We start from the raw sequence: 17,117 nt of genomic DNA, 5'->3' as shown, positions 1-17,117 counted from the left end.
CCTGAATAATTGCAATTATGAATCACTTCTATAGCCTGGTTAGTGTAGTATACATTAACCTATTGTTTCATTTATTACTTTCAATAAAAACAATTCATATCTTTGAGTTGAAAGATTGACTCTTTCCTCCACACCAATCATATTATTTGATACTACATACAAGCATCTCAAAACTGGTGTTGGCTATTTTCAATAATAGGAGAGAATAGAATGCAAGAATATAACATCCGATTATCTACTTTGAACTAGATTATATGGCAGTGTAGACTCATATAATCCAGTTCAAAGCAGGTAATCTGGGATCAGATCCTGGGATATAGGGCAGTGTAGAAGGCGCCTGAGTTGGCTTATTGAATTAGGGGTTTTTTAAACCACTTTTGTCAAGGATATTTACCTTCCAGTTGATCACATGTATTGGCATCACAATTAACTGTATTCCCATTAAAAGGAAGGAATCAGTTCTAACTGATGAATGTGACCAAGGACCACCTGAGCTGACACTAGTCTAGCTGAAGCCACATTGAATCCAAATCCCTCCCAAAGTAAGGATGTTAACAATGACTTAGAACTATTCTCAACTTGGCCTAACTTTTCACCTGCATTGTACTGTGCCCTAAACTGAAGGTAGATAGGATCCATCGTAAACCAGTCCCTTACAGTTGAGCCATCTTTCAATGCATCGGAAGCAAACTTCTCCTTATGCTCTAGCTCATTGACCATATGCTTTACTCAATATGTACAGCTTGTCTCTTTTGGCCTTAGTGGTTGTCTGCTACCACATTTTATACAATTCACCAGTTCTACTTACATCATATTACACAAGCCAACAAAATCATTTTTTTTTTTGTAATCATCAGAAATGAGAATAGAACTGTTTAAATCAATTTTTATGCTGGTTTTAGATGTCTCTTTTTTCTCATCACGTCAACTTTTTTTCAATATGACGAATGGTACATTACAGTGGACTATTGTAACATTTGTACATTTCACATCGTATTTGTGTAAAACAAGCCAACAATTATTTTTCATCAGATATAATTTTAGGTCATTCTTATAGAGTTTTTTGTGCTGAATTCAGAACTGTGGTTATTTTTTCTCTATCACATGAGGCTTATTTATTCAATTAGTGATGAGGCTAATCAAATAATTAATGCATTTACACACTGATATCAATTAGATTCCATTGGAGTGGAGTTCACAACATGCAAGTGTGGAGAAGAGCAAACCGCAGCTATTACAATGCAGTCTGAGCCCTGCCACATGCACAATGGAGGCACTCCAAGTAGCCAGCTACTGGTCAAATGACATTTAGTATAATGCCAAGTTTTTTTAAATTTTGTGTTTTTTAAATATATTACAACTGTACCCTCGGTCTGCTTCTGATATGATAAATAAGTGTGTAAATGCATTAATTATTCAATTAGCCTCATCACAAAAACTATATGTGATATGAGAAAAAATAAACACAGAAATGAATTCAGCACAAAAAAAACTCTATAAGAATGGCCTAAAATTATATTTGATGAAAAATACTTGTTGGCTTATGTCATCAGAGTTGCTAATGACTTCCATGTCCATTTTTTACCACCACCACCCCTAAAACAAAACCACTGTCTCTTGCGCTGCACAGTATTTCAACTACACCTTGGGATACTCAAATATGGGGAGAATATTCTGGATGAATGTTTGTTTTGTCTGCCAGCAGGATGATAGCTGCCATAATTATTCATCTTTGCATGTGAGGAAGGAATTTCATCCCTACACCCCAGGATTGCTCAGGAAGGAAGATTTTATTGTACAGGAATTATAGTTTACCCACCATGAATTAGGAGACTGATTTTCTTTCATCTTTCAAATCCTCTAAGGAGAAACTGTGAGGCCAATGGTTATGTGGGCTGTGTAATATTGGCAGATAACACATTGTTTAAATACAGGTTGTTGAAATGCAGTGTAATAGATCCTTCATATGGAGTCCACTGAAATTCTTTTGCATTTTATTTTTTAGGAGCTAAGTATCCTGGAGATAATACTTTTGGCTTAAGAAACAAACAAAGGAGAAATCAAACCAGTTCTGAGTCATACACAGAGAATTCAAAAGAGCAGATGAGGGATCAAAACAATTTGGAGGGGGTTCTAAACACACACACACAAACAGTCCAAGCAGGATCAAAAGCCAGACATGGAATAACCAAAAATTAGAAGTCAAGTTTCAGGAAACTAGAGAGCAGGGACCACACAATATCAATGATAGTGAAGCTGTTGTTCTGTAGCACAGATACAGTCTTGGCTGTGCTACTTATACAAGTAGAGAGAGTGCTGCAAAACATGTACATAAGCAGAAACAAAAAGGAGACAAGCTCCATGTGCTAATTGATGGTCAGCTATTCCTTTTAAAAGCCCAATGAATTTTGGGCTATATGAAGAAAGGCTTTCTTTAGGGGTATTGAGCAGAAATCTCTGGAATTATAAACAACACTTTCCAAAAATGTCGACCATTGAGTATTAAAAGTCTTTTCTCATGCAGGCTGAAAAACATTGGGCTTTCTGAAGGAATAAATACTTGATCATCAGTTAGCAGGAAGAGCTGCTCACATTTTTGTTTTGTGTTAATTTAAAGCCAACTGTAACTCAGTACAACTAACCCATTCATCCTTGCATTAACCCATTAACAGAGGCGGCCCTAGGTAATTTTCAATGGTAAGCAAACAGTATTTTGGCGCCCCCCCCCCCCAAAACCAATCACTATCTATCTATCTATTAGGCCTGGGTAACAACGCAAAAATTTGTTTCTAAAATCGTTTTGTAATTGGGGTTTTTTTTTGTTTCGATATTTAAAATAATTACAAAATTTTCAAAAAAAAAGTTCGGTATTTACGAAATTTCGTAAATATTTACAAAACATTTTGTAAACATGGCGCCCTTTTTTTCAATATTTTTTCAATATTTTTTCAATATTTTTTCAATATTTTTTAAATTTAATTATTAATTTAGTAGAATAGGGAGGAGAAATTAAAATTATTATTAAGGAGGGAAGGCAGGCACTCACTCTGGCGGGCCCTCTAATCAAGGTGGTCAGTTGAAACATTCACACCTCGCTCCAGCAGACAAGAGTCCTTTGTCCCACCCTGGTCATTATTCCACATAAATATATAAACCCTTTTTCCTACTTCCAACAGACCTCACTAGTAGAGGATGCTTGCCATAGATGCAGGCAAAACGTCAGGAGAGAATGCCTCGCTCGCCCCTCTCGCTCGCCGCTCGCTCGCCCCTCTCGCTCGCTGCTCGCTCGCCCCTCTCACTCGCCATAGATGCAGGCGAAAAGTCAGGAGAAAATGCCTCTAGGCCATGGCCATATGGCCTGAAAAAACCTACAACAACCCAATCAGGGACATCTGTAATCACCTCTCAACAAAAGATTGTTCCAGGCACTGCCAGGCCATCAAATGCTAATCAAGGTGGTCAGTTGAAACATTCACACCTCGCTCCAGCAGACAAGAGTCCTTTGTCCCACCCTGGTCATTATTCCACATAAATATAAATCCTTATAAATATAGACTTCACTACCTCTGAGGATGCTGCTTGCCATAGATGCAGGCAAAACGTCAGGAGAGAATGCCTCACTCGCCCCTCTCGCTCGCCATAGATGCAGGCGAAAAGTCAGGAGAAAATGCCTCTAGGCCATGGCCATATGGCCTGAAAAAACCTACAACAACCCAATCAGGGACATCTAATCACCTCTCAACAAAAGATTGCTCCAGGCACTGCCAGGCCATCAAATGCTAATCAAGGTGGTCAGTTGAAACATTCACACCTCGCTCCAGCAGACAAGAGTCCTTTGTCCCACCCTGGTCATTATTCCACATAAATATAAACCCTTATAAATATAGACTTCACTACCTCTGAGGATGCTGCTTGCCATAGATGCAGGCAAAACGTCAGGAGAGAATGCCTCACTCGCCCCTCTCGCTCGCCATAGATGCAGGCGAAAAGTCAGGAGAAAATGCCTCTAGGCCATGGCCATATGGCCTGAAAAAACCTACAACAACCCAATCAGGGACATCTAATCACCTCTCAACAAAAGATTGCTCCAGGCACTGCCAGGCCATCAAATGCTAATCAAGGTGGTCAGTTGAAACATTCACACCTCGCTCCAGCAGACAAGAGTCCTTTGTCCCACCCTGGTCATTATTCCACATAAATATAAACCCTTATAAATATAGACTTCACTACCTCTGAGGATGCTGCTTGCCATAGATGCAGGCAAAACGTCAGGAGAGAATGCCTCGTTCGCCCCTCGCCCAAAATCTGGCTACCAGTACCCTCTAAAATAACCCTCTAAAATCAGAACAATAAATAAAGAGCAACACTAAAAAAGGGCGGGGGGGAATTCCTGACATAAAGCAATCAGGGCCAGTTAACCGCTCCCAACAAAGGATTCCTGGGCAGCAACTAGCTCGGCTTCGAAGCTGCAAGGCCATTAAATACTCATCAAGATGACCAATTGCAACATTCACACTTACCTCAAGCAGACATGAGTTCTTTTTCCCACCCTGGACATTCCACAGATATACAAACCCCACTTGCCTAGTTACAAACAGACCTCACAGCCTCTTGAGGATGCCTGCCATAGATGTGGGTGAAACATCAGGTGAGAATGCTTCACCAAGCACCAAAGAGCATTCTGAACTCCACCAATAATAGAACTGAACCAAACTTGGCATACAGGACTTTCATGACTAACAGAAAATACTGGAGAGGGGGTTGGGAAAAATAGACCCTGACATTTGGGAATTGCAGTTTACCAAGCACCAAAGAACATTCTGAGCTCCACCAACAATAGAATTGAACCAAGCTTGGCATATAGGACTTCCATTACCAAATACTAGAGGGGTTTGGGGGAGGCATGTACAGAAGATGACATTTGCAGTACCTTTTGACCAGGCCTCCTTGCTGCCCTGAGAGGGGTCCAGGCTCAGCTGCAGGAAAGGAAAGCGAAAGCGAAAGAGTCTGGCTGGCTGGCCGGCTGGCTGCCTCCCTCCTGGCAGCACGTGGAGGGAGGGAGGGAGGACTTCCCTCTCGCCTAGTGGGCGGGGCCTGCGCTTCTCCATTAGAAGAAGGCTGTGGAGGGCGCATGGGGCCTGCAGGAGGAGGCGTGGCCTAAGGACAGAACAGCGCCCCCTGGCAAAAAAAGTATTCCGCCACCGCTTACTTCGAGTAATGGACGGGCCGCCCCTGCCCATTAAGGCGGGCTATACCTGTTCCTGTGCCTTTTTTGCTGTAATACTAGTCTATGCCAATCTAAAACAGTGGTTCCCAACCTTTTTTTTTTTTAACCAGGGACCACTTTGACTAGGGACCTCTTGACCAGGGACCACTCTCCAACATTAGTACCAAAAGGGTTACAAATCAGTTTTGGGTCAACTTTAGATTTGATTTGGTTATTTGGAGTGCTGATTCAGAAAATTGCATTGGATTGACCACATCAGCTGTAGTTTCATATGTCATCCAGTAGTCGTCATCTGCTCACTCACAGAAAACCATATTTACTAAGCCTCAGCACTGTAAGAGTTGTTCTCATTGCAACAGTGTAGTCATGGTGAGGCTGTGAACCATATTTTAGTTCTTGTGGGCCACTGGTGGTCCACGGACCACAGGTTTGGAACCACTGATCTAAAGGATAAAGTAGCTTAGCCCCCATCGTGTGACAGTCTAGGCTCTGCTTCTAAGACAAGGCTGCCAAACATCTCTGGTTATGAATGTTGCCTATTATCTGAGCTCAATCTTTGTCCTTCTTTATTGGAGGAGGCCTCCTCCAGCTTAGTCATGACAAATATTGCCTGTAAGAACTGTTATGATAATTAATCAGGACCTTAAAATATGAACAATTCATAATGAACAGATGGCATCCTTGCTCCCCCACCCATGGCAGCCATAGTCTTAGAGGACATTCTGCTGCTCACAAACCTGCATCTCCTTATAACAGTTTTTATAAGGTCTGTTGTGTGTACACACACTAAAAGAAAACCCCCACAATTCTTTAAGCAATGTCACCCCCCTCCCCTGCCCCAATAATTTTTTTCATTTAACCTCTGTGTCCTTTTGGCACTTCTGGATGCAGCCTCCCCCTTGACCTGGCACATTCATACACCCTTTTCTGGCTTATGAGTACACATTCCTGCTGGGTAGCTTATGAAAATAAATGAATTCAAAACTCTAAGGTAATTAAGAGGAAGCTAATTTTGGCCATTAGCCAGAAATTCATTAACATACTGTGTTCAATCTGATCCTGTGTATAGTCTTTCCTGTCCTTGTGCCCTCTGAAGCACAGTCGTGAGAAATATGGAACCTCTATACTGTGATATTTCTGCTTTTCTCTTTCCAATTTAATGATGACAATCTTCATATGCTTTCTTTTGTATTCTGTTTGTGTTACTCAGTGCTGTTTTTAGCAATAGGAAGAGTAGGCAGGAAACGGGAAGACAGATTGTAGCAAGCAGTGAAGGAAAACGAAAGTCGCCGTGTAACTTGGGATTCATAGGAAAACCAACTTGCTCAAAACTTTTTATGGATAAATAGAAAACATCCTAAGGATAAATATATTTTACTGATAATCTATTATTTATCGAACATCTATCTATCTATCTATCTATCATCATCATCATCATCATGTCAGTATAGGTATTTATTTTATTCAATTCATATGAGTTAGGAATGTAGATATTCTAGTTGTGAGAACCCTGCATTGTTCTTTTGGCACTTGAAATGGGAAATATCACACAAATATCACACAAAAGATATCTATCTATCTATCTATCTATCTATCATCATTATCATGTCAGTATAGGTATTTATTTTATTCAATTCATATGAGTTAGGAATGTAGATATTCTAGTTGTGAGTTGTGGCACTTGAAATGGGAAATATCACACAAAATCTTACTGGTTGTGTAAACACAGTCACAAATGAAACAACTTACATATTCCGACTTGTTATAATGCCCCAAATCTGGTGACCAAAACAGTGACTATAGCTCAGCCTGGAACATGGCTGATTGAAATGAGGTTCAGACAACTACAATGCAACCTCCATATCCACAGGACTAGTATATTGCAGTTTCATTTACCCACATCTTACAAAATGTGTCTTCTCTAGGCATTTTCTGGGTCCTCCTGCATGACCCTACAGTATTTTTTGGCCAGAAGTCCTACATTTCAATAAAGTTTGCTCTCATTTATTTTGGGTCTTCACACGCAGTCTGGGAATGTATATCCCATGAATGTAAAGGTTCAAACTGTACACACACCCTGCATTGGAAGAATATGTGAGGGCAGTCATGAGTCCATATATGCTTATTCCACATATTCATATGTACCGTTATAAAGGCAAGTTCCACTTTTGAGGTGTATGTGTTAGGTAAAGTGTTTTGTGGTGAGCCTCACCCTCTGTCAGTGGAAACAAGTTCCAAGTTGTGAGACACTGAATGGTGAGCAAATCCACTCAGCTCATACCACTTGAAATGCTTTCCTCCAAGAGAACTCCTTCTCTCGCCCCCTATCCTGATAGTCCTTTCTTTCCACATCTCTCTCTCTGTGTGTGTGTGTTTCAACTCTAGGATGACTTAACCCAGCATGCCTACAATTTTTTTTCTCTTCTTTGAGGCCTGTTGTCTATAGATTTTTTTTTATCAGACTGAAGGCAAAAGTTAGAACTAGACCATGTGGCTGCCATGCTGGGATTGGCTGCTCAATCTGATCATGGTTGCTCTTATCTCATGACATGTGGGGCACCTGACCCATGCACAGAAGGAGCCAATTCAATGGTCTCAAATCACAAAAGCATGCAGAATATGTAAATTCTCTATTTCCCCTCTTTTTTCTCTAGCAAGGCGAGAAGCTACTGTAGTAGTTTGTGAAGTTAACTATGTCCTCTGCTTGATGTGTTGTAAAGTATAATTCACATTAACCCCTCCTCAATAATTAAATCCATGCCGTTACTGACTCTTCCATTGGGGCCAATTACTCCTAATATTTCTTCTGCTCACTGTTTTTTTCCCAACCCAACCTTCTGGCCCTGAGCTTGTTCCCAAAGTCCCATTCATTTTTTTTCCTGCCTCCTTAGTTCGGCATAAAGATGATAAGAAATAGAACCTGGAAATTATCAAATATTTGAAATGAGCAGATTCCTGATCCCTCCATAAACTGCAAATTCCAGGATTCTGTAGAATGGAACCACAGCAGTTAAAATGGCACCATAGCACAAGAACTGCATGGTGTGAAAAGGGTCACTTTGTGGTTGTGGAGAAGATGAATGCATTCCATTGTCACATGTCAATTCAATTCATGCTTTGAAGGGTATTTTGGATGGCTTAGAATGATCTGAAGGACAATTTCCCATCTGAAATAGGGTTAGATGCCATTCCTAGAAAGAGCTTGTGAAAGTCATTAAGAAAGCTAGCTGTCAACATGAAACTCCCTGACAACAAGCCTGAAATGACAAGATGGGTCACCTTTGCGATCCTGAGTGTCTGTTTTGTTTCATTACTATGCCAATAGTTAACTGGGATTCTATTTTCTTTCTCTCCTTGCCCTCTGCTTTGGCTCCATGACAGGGATTCGGGAAACAAGTGGATGTGTCATATATTGCCAAATATTACAACATGAGTAAAAGCAAAGTTGACAACCAGTTCTACAGTGTGGAAGTGGGTGACTCGACCTTCACAGTTCTCAAGCGCTACCAGAACTTAAAACCGATTGGCTCTGGAGCTCAGGGAATCGTTTGGTAAGTTTTTCTAGAAATAAACTGATTTGAATGCCTTAAAAGAATATACATATTTTTGTACTATTTTGGTTTTCTGTCCATGAATGTTGCCTAAGATCAAAGCTTGGAATTAATTTCTTTAAAAAGTTAATGTGCTACTCATTTATTTTAAAAATAATTTTATCCAAATTTTAGCAGTCTTTCTTTAAATAGAATATAAATTGCCTGAGTTTGAAAATGGGTAGGGGAAGCAGGCCAAGTATAAGAGGTCTGGAATACTTGTGAATTCTCTTGTCTCACTTGCTCTCTTCTCTTCCAAAACTATTTATATGCAGGAGGCAGGAGTGGGGACAATCTAAACACAGAAAATCAGTATGAGCTAACAATGCATTTGAAAATCATTTGCCCTCCAAGTGCCCTGATTCCCAATAGTTACTGAAGGATGGCATTGGTTCCTTTATTGTGAGACCAGAGATGTGTCTATTATTCCCATCCTTCAGTTATTTGTCTAGCAACTAGTCAATCAAAATGAAGTACAGAATTCTGATACATTTAAATGAGAATGACCTATTAGGAACAGGCTTGTTTTCTGCTGCCCTGGAGACTAGGACTCAGAGCAATGGGTTCAAATTACAGGAAAGGAGATTCTAATTTCCAGACTGCATGAGCTGTTCAACAGTGGAACTCACTACTGTGAAATGTGGTGTAAGCTCCTTCTTTGGAAGCTTTTAAACTGAGGATGGATGGCCATCTGTCAGGGGTGCTTTATGCTCTTCCTGCATGGCAGGGGGTTGGACTGTATGGCCCTTGTGGTCTTCTTCAACTCTGTGATTCTAGGATTCTAGAATTATATGATTCTAGTATGGAATGAGATTTCTCTGGAGGTTCATGATGGGTGGGAAGCTCACAGGAGGTGATCGATAATAGAAGAGTGGTGTCGTGCTTGTGAAAACCTTGCCTGTACCTCCTCAAATCTGGTGGTGGATTGGATGAAACACGGCAAGATAAGATACAAATAGAAGCAAAATTCAGGTCCCCTAAGCCAACCCCGCTCATTGACCTAGAGCATTGCCCTGTTTGAATTTTAGATTTCAGTGGATTTCTAAATAAACAAATCTGATGTCTTCAATCATGTCTAGCTTGGCTGTAATATGGCAGAAGAGCAAGAAAGAGATCATGGTCAAATAAGACTGAATAAAGTGTGATAGTATGCAGGATTGATTAGTTATGTATTTTATTGAGTTATATGTATTTTAGTTGTATTTGTTACAGAGGAAAATGCATATGGGAGGGAAACTGTAGACTTTCGGGGGCTCAAAATGGTGTTCCGAAACATAATTAAAATTGTAGTAAAAGTGATCAGTGTTATATACATTCACAGGCATTCCAACAACCGAAAGTGAATATCATAGAGGTTACAAATCATCCCACAGACATTGGATCATGACTAATATCCAAATACCTTGAAAAGTGTATACTTCTGGGGTATAAAAGGTTGGTACCAGGCAACCCTCCTAGAGAAGAATGTTCATAAATGTACAGGTATCAGAGAAGTACTTGTTTCCAAACTACTGCTCACTAGCTTCTCTTGGAAGCAGAGCACAGAAGGCTTTTTATTCTGGCTTTAGGTACAAGTTAAATTTATCTTCATGACCGTATTTCCCCCTATGCTCCTGAGTGAGCGTTAAGATCTGCCGGGAGACCCTCCTCGCACCACTGTCACAAGCATGGTTTGTGGGGATGAAGGAGAGGGCCTTCTCAGTAGTGGTCCCCCGGCTTTGGAATGCCTACCCCATGGAGATTAAGCAGGCCCCCACACTATCCTCCTTTCGGAAGGAATTGTAGACTTGGATGTTTAGACAAGCCTTTGATAATGTCTAACTCCAATGGTCCACAATTAATGGCAGCATTGGACTTTCGTCCCAATCCCTAGTTTCTGAGCTACAACTTGCACTATCCCATTATCTTGCTCCTGGTTATGTTTGGCCATGTTTTATGACAGTTATTACCATAGGGCACTGATTTTTGTTTAAATAATTGTTTTATATTCTTGTGGGGGTTTTTGTTGTTGTATGTTTATTTTATTGTTTTGCATTGTTCAAGGCATATTGTGCCATATGTAAGCCACCCCGAGTCTCTTCAGGGAGATCGAGGTGGGGTACAAAATAAAGTTGTTGTTGTTGTTGTTGTTGTTGTTGTTATTATTATTATTTTAAATTGCTTACATTAATATACTGCCATGAGATCCCATTATAGTGTGTGTTATACATATTTAAATAAATACAGCAAAGAAGGGACTGCTTTTTCTGTACCACTTGAAGCTGTCAGAAATGCAAGGTTTCCAAGTTGATGTGTTGATCATTTACAAGAAAAAGAACCAGAAAAAACCCTGACATTTCACTGAAACATATGAATATCATAAAGGCCGTGCTATAAAACATGTAGGGCTAATAAATCTTGCAGGATAAATAATCAGATCCTTTATGATTCATGCAAGTGTTTCTTTGATTTATTGTTTATCACTGTATAAGTTTCCACTGCTACTTTTCCATCCCAAGATTCTGTTTTCAAAACTCATTATTGTTCAGTTTTTTAAAAAAATATACAACTTTGTAGGTCTTATTAATTTTGTTTAGACTTTCCTTATCAATATCCTTTGCCATTTCTACCTTCTGTGTAATCATTGCTTAATAGAAAATTATGCTTTTAGGCAAGTCCTATTTAGAAAACTTTATTTGACTTATAACTATGCTTTCTCCCATACTATTATTTATACCTTGGATTGTGTAGTGTTATTGATAGTTGATTATTTTAATAACTTATTATATTTGTTATATACCTTTATACACTCACATTTACATACATCATACTTATATTCTAACTCTTTTTTACCTTTTGTGACAAGGGTCACAAGCGAAATGACATACATTCTCAAAACCTTGTAAGACAAGTGGGGAAGCACTAAATTTAGCCTGATAGTCCTGTGTTTTGTCATTTATTTTACAGTACTGAAGATTGCTTTAAAAAGTAGTCAGTTACTATTCTAGTTCTAGGCCAAAAAGTAGGTTGTCAAATATTTGATGCTACATTTTTTGGGGAAAGCCATTGTTTTCTCTTTTCTTGTATCATAAGCTAACTTTTAGTTACTTTTAAAAATCTACAGCAGATAAAGTACAACATGGCCCTCTTCAACCACATGATATCTCCCTTCTACCTGGACTATTGACTTCAATTGATTGTAAAAGTTACACTGCAAAAAGAATGAGGTTGTGCATCCTTAACGGTGCATCTACACTGTAGAATCAATGAAGTTTGACACCACTTAAACTGTCATGGTTCAATCCCATGGAATCCTGGGAGTTGTAGCATTCTGGCCAAGAAGGATAAAGGTCTTGTAAAACTGCTGCTAATAGGATCCCAGAGAATAGCCATGGCAGTTAAAGTTGTATCAAACTGCATTAATTCTACAGCTAGTAGGCTGTTAGGAATTGTGGGAGTTGAAATCCAAAACATCTGGAGGGCCAAAGTTTGCCCATGCCTGGTATAGATGCACCCTAAGTTACAATTGGAGTGTAATACAGTTACATTTTAATTATAAATTACTCCTTTTTGAGTCACTCCTTACTTACAAGCCTTGCTTCTTGTAATCAGGTTCTTTAGTCTGCATTGCAAAACAAGACAGAGCAGAGCAAATGATTTTGGCTGTATAAGATAGAAGGAGACAAGTATCAAGAGCTAATGCTGGCCAGTGAGTCCTTGCCCAATTCAAAATGCAACCCTCCCCAAAACAGATTGCTGATCAGGGACATAGAATCAGCAAGATTACAATTTGCTGGAACTGACCAAGCAGTTTGCAAAAGCAGTGCCCTCTAGAATAGGTTAGCCTTTCTTGTTTCCTCACACTTTCCTGACAGCAGTGCAATTTCTGTGCCAAGAGAGAGTGAACAGCTGTTTCCCTCTCCACTTCTTTACTACATGTGATCAAATACAGAGCTCTTTGAATGACATTAGGTATCAAGTGTTAATTGTGACAGCTGCTTGTCGTGGAGAAAAAAAGTCCGTGCCAAACTCTTGTTGCCAGCTGAGAGCACCACTGAAAGTGGTAGCTGGGTATTAACAGCTGATTTTTTAAAAACTCCTATAGAAATGCAAGTGTTTGACAGTGATCAAAGTGGGATCTGCAACAAAATCTTCTCTCATTTATAAGGATTTCAGCCCCACCTCCTACACACAAACACACTCTGGCAACCTTCAGCACACCAGTTGTTAGGCTTGCGCAATTCGGTGGACCTGTGAATCTGTGGCCCTCCTGAAAATGGCCACCTTTTGGAAAGCCATTTTGGGTCTGCAACCAAAAAATGTGACAAGATCTGACACATTGGTGTCAATAGGGGGATTTTCAAGGCTCACCTTCCTGTCATCATCATCGTTAAATTAAATAAAGAAGGCAGAGAGCATAGAGAGAAAGATTTGGATTAAATAAATCAAACAGAGAGAACTGATGAGATTGCAAAGGACAGGATTGGTAGAGGAAGGCTGCTAGGACTTTGATTGGTTGTGTTTTGCTGGTACAATTCTTATGAATACAAATAATAATAGCAATACTCTTTTATTTCTTGATCTAGTTAGTGTAGAGAGAGAGAATGGGTTCTGTTGGCAAAGCTGTCATAGAAGCCCAGTAGTTTATTATTTTTAGACAACAGCCAAATTATTATTATTAAATGAAATAAAGAAGACAGAGAGCACAGAGAGAAATATAATAAAACCAGAGAGAGCTTGTGATGAGAGTGTAAAGGAAAGACATTAATAGATATTGGTGGTAGGTTTAGGTAGGTAGGTAGTTTTTCTGAGAATGAGGCTTTGCTGTTTGCTGGAATTCATAATAATAATAATAATAATAATAATCTTTTACAAGTGCTTTCTGAAAGAGAGGAGGGAGGAGAAAAAGTATGAAAGAAGAGACGGAGCTAAAGGCTAAAGGGTGACTCAAAGCTCAGAGCCACTCTAAAAGAAAAGCACACCCACACACCCAAGTCCCAAATGCCATGTGCCCACCCATCCAACCGGACTTTCCAAATCCCAGTCCCTAAATAAAAAAATCAAGAAAACAAAGGAAAATCTAGGAAAATAAAAAAAACAAAAATAGATTCAATGAGCCAAGCCAAAAGCTAAAGCTGTGAGTGAGCAGCAAAGCAATCTGACTGCAATAATTGAAGCACTTCTCTCTAAAGCCAGGATGCAACTGAGCAATGGAGGCACTTGCCCTATTAAATAGACACAGATTACTTAAGACACATCATGGCTTTCTTCTAATTTGTCCAACAGACAGGGCTCACAGGGAAACCCTGTACAAGCATGCAACATGATCCTGAATAGAAACTGAAGGTAGCTGCGACCAGGAGACATGCAGCCCATTTTGGTTGAAAAAACATGGTGGCAGAACCCTTGCGTTTATGGGCGTCTGACCATCTGAAATAGCCAAAGACAAATGTCCAAAACTAATTTGTGCACAAGCCTAACAGTTGTACTGCTCTTAACCACAGTAGGCTCCATGGGGCTAAAACTCAAGTGCCATATTCCCTATTACAGTTGTATAACTTTTAATGATGCTTTTGACTGTAGTTGATGAGAACTGCAGTCAACACATCTAGTGCTTATTGGACAGGAGATGGCAGCTGAAGCTCAGACATTTGATGAACTGTGGTAATATGTCTATTATAGTTTCTGATCATGGCAACATCTCCACTGACTTCTTAGGTGCCTTCAGATTGTATTTTACTTATGTTGATCCTGTGACAGGTAAGATTTATTCTTCTGAACCTGATAGTCTGACTTCTCCAAGGTCACCCAGTGGGTTTTCATGGTTGAGTAGGAAGTGAATCCTGGTCTCTCAGAGCCCGTGACAGCATCTAGATTATAGAATTAGTGCAGTTTGACACTACTTTAACTGCCATGGGTCAGTACTAAGGGAACCTGGGATTTGTAGTTTGGGGAGGCACCAGCAGTCGTCAACAGGGAAGGCTAAAAACCTTATAAGATGAGAGCACCCATGATTCTATAGCATTGAGCCATGGCAATGAAAATGGAGCCAAACTGCATCAATTCTACAGTATAGATGCACCTCTAGTACAACACACAAATAACTGCACCATACTATCTCAGTTTATACAAGGGCATTTTGTTTGGTGCTAAACGTATTAAACTCTCAGCTATTGTGGCAAAAAGGAGGCATGGTGGGATAAAAGTTCATCTTACATGAAAGACAGACATGAAGTACAAACAGTAGAACAAGAGTTATTGTTGGTCTTTTTTCACACGTTGACTCTCAGAGCAATAAAATGAAAAGGTTGGCATGTAATCACTTGACAAATCCTTCCTTCCACTTGATGAAATCCCTTGCCTAGCTGTTTCCGAGGCTATTGAGGATTAGAAGCAGTGGGCACATATTTCACCTTTATTGTGTTTCATACACTTTTTTTTGCAGGGATGCAGAAACAGTTGGGGATCTGTGAAATACAGCATGTAGGAAACACACATCTCCAAGGGTATAATCTCCAATCTCTACAGCCGTTTTTTGACATCAGCTAGTCTGTTTGCAAGGGCAAAATTGAAGTGTGACATCCTTTTCTGTTGCTCCATATTCATCACAACAGAACAAAAATAATATGACTGAATAAGTTACATGTTGAGTGTGTGTTCAAGTTCTGAGTTTTGCTTAGTTTTACTTTTATGCGTGGATGACTTTTTTTGGCTCTGCCAAAGAGCAGGCTTATACTGACCAGATTGGTCCCAGGATGGATCAGATAGGCATTCCCTCGGCCTCTGCAGAAGCAGGTGAGACTTCCGATCATCCAGCTGGACAGCCATCATTAGCATCCCCTTCCATCATTCACATCACAGCAGTCTCTGGCTGTGACATTGGTCATACCGATTGGCCATTGCCTGACATTGGCTGGGGTGATGGAAATGGGAGAGATGAGGAATTCACTCAACTATTTAGAGCCAGAATTCAGAGTATTTCCTAACTTTGGTTAATGTAGGGCAATGCCATGTTGAGGTGGCCTTGCCCGCATTACTGCAGACCAGCTCCATATGGTGTTTGGCTACCATGGAACAGATCCAGAGCCCTTCCAACTTAGGTGACCGCTGTAGATGTGCCCAGGAACTCTCTTGTCCTTTGATTAAATTAAACTCTGTTGTGTGTGTTTACTCTAAATATGCTTAGCTCTATTTTTATTGTGCGGCTGTAGCAGGCATCATTTCAGAACAGTGGCTTACAAACTTTGGTCCTCCAGGTGTTTTGGACTTCAGCTCCCATAATTCCTAACAGCTGGTAAAATGCCTGGTATTTCTGGCAGTTGATGTCCAAAAGTCCAAAAGTTGTGTACACATCCCCATCTGCAGGAAAAAGCATCAGGTGTGGGTAGGCAAGGAAATGTGGTTAACCCTCCCTGGTCTCTTCATATTCCTGCACTAGTTCCACTGAAAACAAGAGCAAAGCTTTCTTGCCAAAGTTCCTCTCTGTATTGTAACAGCAGAACTTGAAATGGAGAAATGCACACTGATCAGCTGGTAATATCTCCAAGATCTGCAGAAGTTTACAAGCATCTAGTCTTCTGTTTCCTATTCCTCACTTTTTTGTTTTTATACTGTGTACTTCTTAACACTGCTAAGTTACTTTCCTTAGTGACACAGTAGCCCTACTTCTAGGCTGATGTCTCTGCAGATAGCTTGGCTTTCTAGAATTCTCAACCCAGATGAGTTTTCAGTTTACCTATGCATTATCAGCCAGAAATAAGTCACTAATATGAGGTTGCTGTGGGAACCTGCCATTTTTGTTTGGTGGTCTGTCTTTCATACAAGCCTGCTGTGCACTGCATCTAGGCAATTTCTAAATCCTATCTCTAAATTGCGGCAATTTCATCAGGCTTTCCAGCAGTGTAATCCAGTTGAATGTTAAAATTATACTGTTTTTAAAAAGATGCTTTAACCAATATTAATTTAAATTGCCTGACTAAACACACTCACAAATTAAGAATATCATTCTCAGGATGTGGGATACTGGATTCCTACCTCCTCCCATGAAATTTGTGCCATGAAAGGAAAACAGAGCATACACAAATATGAAGAGACATAGAAGGAATCAAGTGACAATACTGAATTAGTTTTGAGCAAGTGTTGAGTTTCAGTTGTGCTTGAGTGGGACCTGGGAGATTTAGGTTTTATTTCCCCTTGAATTGTGAGACTCACTGTACAAGTCTAAGCTGCAAATCCAAGGATTCCATAGGATGTAACTATGGTAGTAAAGTTCTATAATCATGAAATGTGAAACATCCAAAAGTTGAGAGGAGGAAAGCTAA

At 39.9% G+C, this 17,117-nt stretch overlaps 1 protein-coding gene and 1 long non-coding RNA gene across 7 annotated transcripts in view; both read left to right on the top strand.

Annotated features, from left to right (window-relative positions):
- LOC137097154 (uncharacterized) overlaps window positions 1-17,117 on the top strand; it is a 336,194-nt gene that overhangs the window by 226,744 nt on the left and 92,333 nt on the right. The gene's annotated exons all lie outside the window — the stretch shown is intronic.
- Window positions 1-17,117, top strand: part of MAPK10 (mitogen-activated protein kinase 10) — a 272,191-nt gene that overhangs the window by 162,741 nt on the left and 92,333 nt on the right. For all 6 annotated transcript variants that reach the window (XM_060779279.2, XM_067468579.1, XM_067468577.1 and 3 more), the window contains one exon: window positions 8,609-8,778. In XM_060779279.2, coding sequence (XP_060635262.1) covers window positions 8,609-8,778 — 170 coding nt within the window. The remainder of the gene's footprint in view (window positions 1-8,608; window positions 8,779-17,117) is intronic.

Source organism: Anolis sagrei, chromosome 5 (assembly GCF_037176765.1).
Source record: "Anolis sagrei isolate rAnoSag1 chromosome 5, rAnoSag1.mat, whole genome shotgun sequence".
Taxonomy (NCBI): Eukaryota; Metazoa; Chordata; class Lepidosauria; order Squamata; family Dactyloidae; genus Anolis; species Anolis sagrei.
Note: the sequence above shows the minus strand (reverse complement) of the source record. Positions and strands in the feature narration are given on the sequence as shown.